Source organism: Phaethon aethereus, assembly GCF_964289735.1.
Source record: "Phaethon aethereus genome assembly, chromosome: 29".
NCBI lineage: Eukaryota > Metazoa > Chordata > Aves > Phaethontiformes > Phaethontidae > Phaethon > Phaethon aethereus.
Genome location: NC_138605.1, coordinates 2062198 through 2068197, shown reverse-complemented (window position 1 = coordinate 2068197; position 6000 = coordinate 2062198). Strand labels below are relative to the sequence as shown.

General features: G+C 70.5%; 1 protein-coding gene across 1 annotated transcript in view; it reads left to right on the top strand.

Moving 5' to 3' along the window:
- Positions 1 to 4873, top strand: part of PPP1R1A (protein phosphatase 1 regulatory inhibitor subunit 1A) — a gene marked incomplete at both ends in the record, with an annotated part of 5081 nt that extends 208 nt beyond the window's left edge. The window contains 5 exons of the mRNA XM_082011850.1: positions 2858 to 3122; positions 4007 to 4044; positions 4138 to 4201; positions 4463 to 4651; positions 4779 to 4873. Of these exons, the coding sequence (XP_081867976.1) occupies positions 2858 to 3122; positions 4007 to 4044; positions 4138 to 4201; positions 4463 to 4651; positions 4779 to 4873 (651 nt within the window). The remainder of the gene's footprint in view (positions 1 to 2857; positions 3123 to 4006; positions 4045 to 4137; positions 4202 to 4462; positions 4652 to 4778) is intronic.
- Positions 4874 to 6000: the final 1127 nt, after the last annotated feature.

Genomic DNA, 6000 nt, shown 5'->3' with positions numbered 1-6000 from the left:
GGGGACACGCAGACACCGGGACTGCACGGCTGGGGGGCGCGGGGGACGCCGGGTGGTCCTGCCGGGGACTGGGGCGGGGGGGGCAGCGGGCAGTGCGGGAGGCTGCGGGCTCGGGAAGGGCACGGCGAGGGTACCGGCAGCGGCGCACGGCCCGCGGCGGGGGGGACACCACCGAGCAGCCCCGGCGCGACCGCCGCGGTGTCAGGGCGGTGGCGGCACCCCTGGGTGCGGGGGGTGACACGGGGACGGCTGCGGCGTGGGAGGACGCACCCGGGCGCTCCGGGTGGGTGCAGCCTCCCGGTACCGGGGACACCCCCAGTGCCACCCCCCCACCGCCCCACAGAGCAGCCCCGGCTGCACCCCAAGCACCTCCGTGGGCTCGGGGCTGCCCGGCTCCGTGGGCACCGGGGCGGCCGTGGGCACGGAGGCGGCGGTGCCAGGGCCGTGTGCTGGCTCAGCACGGCGCCGTGGGGCCGTCCCGGGGCGGGTGTAGGGTTACGGGGCCCCCCCGGTCCCTCCAGCCCTTGCCCAAGCCCTGCTCCAGCTGGAGGGGATCCCAGAATAGCAGCGGGGCCGAGATGGCCCCCTGGACAGCCTGACGCCCCCTCCCTGCCCACCCCACCCTGCTCCCCCCAAGTTCCCCAGCCCTGGGGGCTGTGGGGGCCCAGAGGGGTCTTGGGAGAACCAGGGGCCACCCGGCTGCCCTGCGGGCCCCGGCACCACCAGGCCCGGGAGGGTCTACAGGGGCTCTCAGGAGGAGGGGGGGGCTCCAGCCAGGGGTCCCAGCCATCCCGCCCGAGCTGGGGGTCCCCGGCAGCCGTCTGGCTCCCAGCGAGGAGCCCCCGCGTGCCAGCGGCGCGGAGGCGAGCGCGGGCCACCTCCCTGGCGAGCATCTCGCTGTCGCTAAATACGGCCACGCACCATCTGGGGCTGCCGCACGGCTCACTTGCAGCGCGGCCCCCCCAGGAGCGAGGGTGAGAGCCCGGGGGGGGCTGCTGGGCAGTGGGCGTGGGACCCTCGGCACCTGCAGCGAGGAGCAGGGGTGTCCGCGTCCCACCTCCCGTCACGGCCGGGCTACGAGGGGCTTGGGCACAACGCTGCCCTGGGGAGCCCCCTGACCGCCCCTGCCTCAATTTCCCCTCCCGGGGGAGTTCCGCACGCCCGTCGGACCCCCGGCAGCAGGTGATGATGCTGATGGCCCCTCCCTGCATTTACAGCTCTTCTTTTTCAGGGTGTCCCTGATGTGGGTTCCCCTGGTCAGGGGCTCGTGCTGACGGAGGGCTCGGCCGTGTCAGCCCCTTGCCAGGCTGCGGCATGATGTCCCCGTGTCTGGCAGGGCTGTCCCCAAGCCTGTCCCCAAGCCTGTCCAGCCCCACCCTCCGAAAGGACCTTGTCCCCTTCTCGGGTCCCCCGTGTCCCCACAGGTCCTGCAGCTCCTTGACCCTCATCTCTGCCAACAGCATCCATCTGCCTTGGCCCTGCTGGGTGCCACCCATGGGTGCCAGGCCTGGCCCGGGGCTTTGTCCTGCGTCTGCCAGGGTCCCCAAGGCCACCCTGAGCAGAGCGTGTCCCCGCGGCGGGGGGGGGTCAGCCCGGGGGCGTTTGCTCTGTCATGCTGAGAGACGAGCTGGACCCGTCCCCAACCCTGTTCCCATCCCCAAGCCCGTTCTGGTCCCTGATCCCGTTCCCATCCCGGCTGCCCCCGGCTCAGCCCCCCCGGGCGCAGGGGGAGCAGCAGCCCCCCAGCGCGGCTGGGCCGGGGCCGGGCTCCCGAGGCTCTGGGCCGCTGCGCTTCTTAATCGATGGCGGAGATTGATCTAAAAATAGCGGCGGCAGGAGAGCACGGCGCCCCGGCCGAGCTGCGAGGGCGGGAGGGATGCGGGGAGGGATGCGGGGAGGGATGCGGGGAGGACCGAGCATCCCTCCCCAGGGCGTCAGGGCGGGACGCCTGCATCCCCCGTCCAGTCCGGAGCGAAGCGCACCTCAGGGTGCTCGGCTCTACCTGGGTGACCTTGAGCAGGTGACACCCCCCGGCGTGCCATGGGGTCACGCCGTGGGGCACAGCCCTGCCCCACACCCGGGAGAGGCTTTGGAGGTGCTAGAGCAGCCCGGGGTGGCTCTGGCTTCCCCGGCTCCATCACGGGGGGGGGCTGCAGGGCCGGACCCAGCCCAGGGGGGGAGCCCGGCCCACCCCAGCCCCATCGCTGGGTGTCGGGGGCAGTGGTTGGACCCTGACCCCAGAGCAGGGGCCTCGTCAGCGGGTCCCTGGCTGGGAGAGGGCGATTCCCGGCGATTCCCGGCTCCCTCTAATCTCCGTTTAAAATCCAGACCGTGGGTTTCTATGGCAACGGGGCTGACATGGAAAAGATGTGCCGGGGGGCCGGGGGGGTGGGCTGGGGCTGAGGAGAGGTGGGGAGGGGGCTTCCTCCACCCACGCGGCTGCTCGCCTGCCTCATTAGCATCTCATCAGCATCTCATTAGGCATCCCGCCTCATTAGGGAATCCTCGCTGGGAAATTCATTTTTCCGAGCAACTCAGTTAGTGGGTCAGTGGGGAAAGGGGGCAAGGGAGCACCCGCGGGGCGCAGTGTCACCGCTGCCACCGCTGCCACCGCTGCCACCGCTGCCACTGGACAAGGCCACGCCACGGCCACCGAATCCTCCGGCTGGGCCACCAAAACCCCCCTGAAGGCACTGAGCGGGGGGCGTGGGGCAGGAGCAGCCCAGGATGCTCCAGGTGACCTTGGGCAAGGACACTGTGCCCACGGAGGAAGGGCAGGGCCCTGGCGGTGTCACCGCACCAATGTCCCCGAGCGCTTCCCGGGGCTGGGGTATAATTAGCTCCCGGCTGTCGTTAGGGCTGGCCAGGAGATGATGATTTAAAAGACACGTGTGTCCGGCCACGGGAGCCGCTGGGCTCAGGGCCCCGGCCCTCCCCATGGGACCACCACCGCCCTGGGGACGAGGACATCGGGGGGGGTCTGGGTGCTGGCAAGGCTCTGGGTGGGTGTGATGGGGTTCAGGGTGCAGCCGCGGGTCCCAACTCTCTCCTGACCCCCCAGATCCGGAGGCGCCGACCGACTCCTGCCAACCTGGTCCTGAGCAGCGACCAGTCGTCCCCAGGTGGGTCCTTGCCTGTGTCACCCCGGGCTCCAGCCCACCCAGGGACCCCCCTGCGGGCTGCTCAGGGACCCCAGTACATGATACTCAGGACCAAGTCACGCTGGTTGCAGCAGGACTCATCCTGCAACCTGGCACAGTAGCACCCCGTGCCCCATGTCCCCCACCCTGGGGCTGTCCCCACGTCCCACCCTGCCCTCCCCGCTCCAGGGCTGCATTTCCAGGATCAGGCCCCGGGTCTCGCCCAGCCCATCCATCTTCGGAGGAAGCAGCTGCCTGTGACACCGTGCCGGGGACACTGGCACGGGGCCACCCCTGCTGGCACGGGGAGCAGGGGACACCAGCTGTGACATTTGAGAGCTCCTCGGTCACTGGCCCAACCGGCACGTGGCCTTTGGGGATGGGGTCTGACCCGGCTGGCAGCTGCATCACAGCCTCCCTGTCCCCTCCCCGGCTGCGTGCTTTCGGCTGTCCCCTGCTTTGGAGACACCCCGCCGGCTGGGAGACTCTGTCCCCAAAGTGCCACCTCCAGACCCGGCACCCACGCAGGGCAGAGGCTCCGGCTGTGACTAAACCAGCTCCGTGGGGCTGAGCACCCCCCGGGGCGCGGGTCAGGATGTGGCCCGGGGGCTGCCAGCCTGGTCCCGTCCCCAGCGTGGGGACAGGGCTGACCCGCCACCGGCCACCCGCCTCTGCCACCGTTCGTGGGATGTGGCAGGGGACACGGTGCTGGCGGGGGGAGTGTGGGGGTGAGCAGGACTGTCCAGACCTCACCCACGGCCACGCCAAGCACCTATGGGTGACAGAGGGGCCCAGCGGGGTCAGATTCATGTCAGGGGTGCAGGATGGAGCCCAGCACTGACCTCTGGTCCTTCTGCCCCCCCCAGAGATCGATGAGGACCGGCTGCCCAACCCCCTGCTGAAGGTAGGTGCTGCCACCATGGGGGGTGGCGGGGGGACCCCAGCCCCTCGGGGTGCCCCCTGGCCCCCCACCCCCGCGTCTCCCCTTCCCTCGCAGTCGGGTCTGGCCATGTCGCCCAGGCAGAGGAAGAAGGTTTCCCGCACCACCCCGACCATGAAAGGTATTGGGGGGGGGATGACAGGGGGGACAGTCCCCTGGGTGCCGCAGGGGATGGGTGGGTGGGATGCCACCACCTTGCCCAGCCCGGGGCAGAGCGTCGCCATGCCCGTGGGCACACAGGGTCCAGGCATGGCAAATGCCACTGGAGGGGATGGGAGGCCACCAAGCTTGCCAGGCGGCACCTCGCCGGGTGTCACCGGGAGAGTGGGGACGGTCACCGCTGCCCCCCGCGTGCCCCCCAGCACCGCTCCCTGCCCGGCAGAGCTGCAGATGATGGTGGAGCATCACCTGTGCAAGCAGGCGCAGGGCGAGGAGGAGGAGGAGGAGGCGGCCGCCGCCGGCCCGGAGCGTGGCCCCGGCCACTGCCACCACGGTGACACTGAGCACAGCCACAGCCCTGGTGGCACTTGCCCGCTGGCCACACACGAGGGTGGCCCAGGCCCCGGTGAGCGTGAGTACCTCTCCTCCCCGGCCCCTGAACTCTGCCCAGGAGCCTCCGTGCACCCCGAGGGTGCTGGGATGGCTTGTGGGGTGCAGGGGGGAGGCTGCGCTCACTTCCTGCCCCACGGCACCCGCAGGGACCCACGGGGATGGGCAGCAAAGCCTGACCAAGGAGGGCACCCATATAGCACCGAAGGAAGGCGCCGGCAAAAGTGCTGCCAGCAGCCAGTAGGTATGTACTGGGGCACTGGGATACTGTACTGGGGCATTGAGGAGGCACTGGGACACTGGAGGGGCACTGGGACACTAGAGGGGTACCGGGACACTGTACTGGGGCACTAGGGGGTCACTGGGACACTGTACTGGGGCTCTGGAGGGGCACTGGCACACTGGAGGGGTACTGGGACACTGTACTGGGGCTCTGGAGGGGCACTGCAGGGGTACTGGGACACTACTGGGGCTCTGGAGGGGCACTGGGACACTGTACTGGGGCTCTGGAGGGGCACTGAGACACTGGAGGGGTACTGGGACACTGTACTGGGGCACTGGAGGGGTACTGGGACACTGTACTGGGGCTCTGGAGGGGCACTGGGACACTGGAGGGGTACTGGGACACTGTACTGGGGCTCTGGAGGGGCACTGAGACACTGGAGGGGTACTGGGACACTGTACTGGGGCTCTGGAGGGGCACTGAGACACTGGAGGGGTATTGGGACACTGTACTGGGCACCGGAGGGCTGTCCTGGGACACTGGGGGGTATCCTGGGCACCATGCTGGGAGAAGGGGACAGTGGCACAGGGCGAGGGTGGCACTGGGGACACGGGATGGGACCGGGGCCGTCTCGCCCACGGGGTCCCCGTCCCCCAGCGTGGCTCCCCGCTGTCCCCAGGTGCCAGCGCGGCAGGCGCGAGGCCGCGGCCGGGCCGAAGGAGCCGAACGCCGCGTTATTTTTTTTATCTGATGGTTTTCTAAGATTCCCACGGCTGCTTTGCGTCTTCCGCAGGATTTTTTTTTTTTTTTTTTTTTACTGCCGCGGGCAGGTCCCCCCCCGGGGGGGCTCTGGGGACGACGGCAAGCCGGGCTGCCCGCTCTGTCCCCTCGCCCCCCCCCCGGGTCCCCAGGGCAGGTGACGCTGGGGACACCGAGCGGCACCCCTCGAGCACGGCTCGTGCCACACCACCACCACCCCCCCCCCCCCGCCGCCAGTCCCGGGGTGTCCCCAGGGCCACCCCGCTGTCACACACCCCCCCCTCGGGCTGGGGGACACGCGGCCCCGCTGCTCCCGGGGAGCTGCACCCCCCGCGCCCCCCCCCCCCGGCGCACGCGGGTTGGTGTGCACGCTTGCACACGCGTGGCGG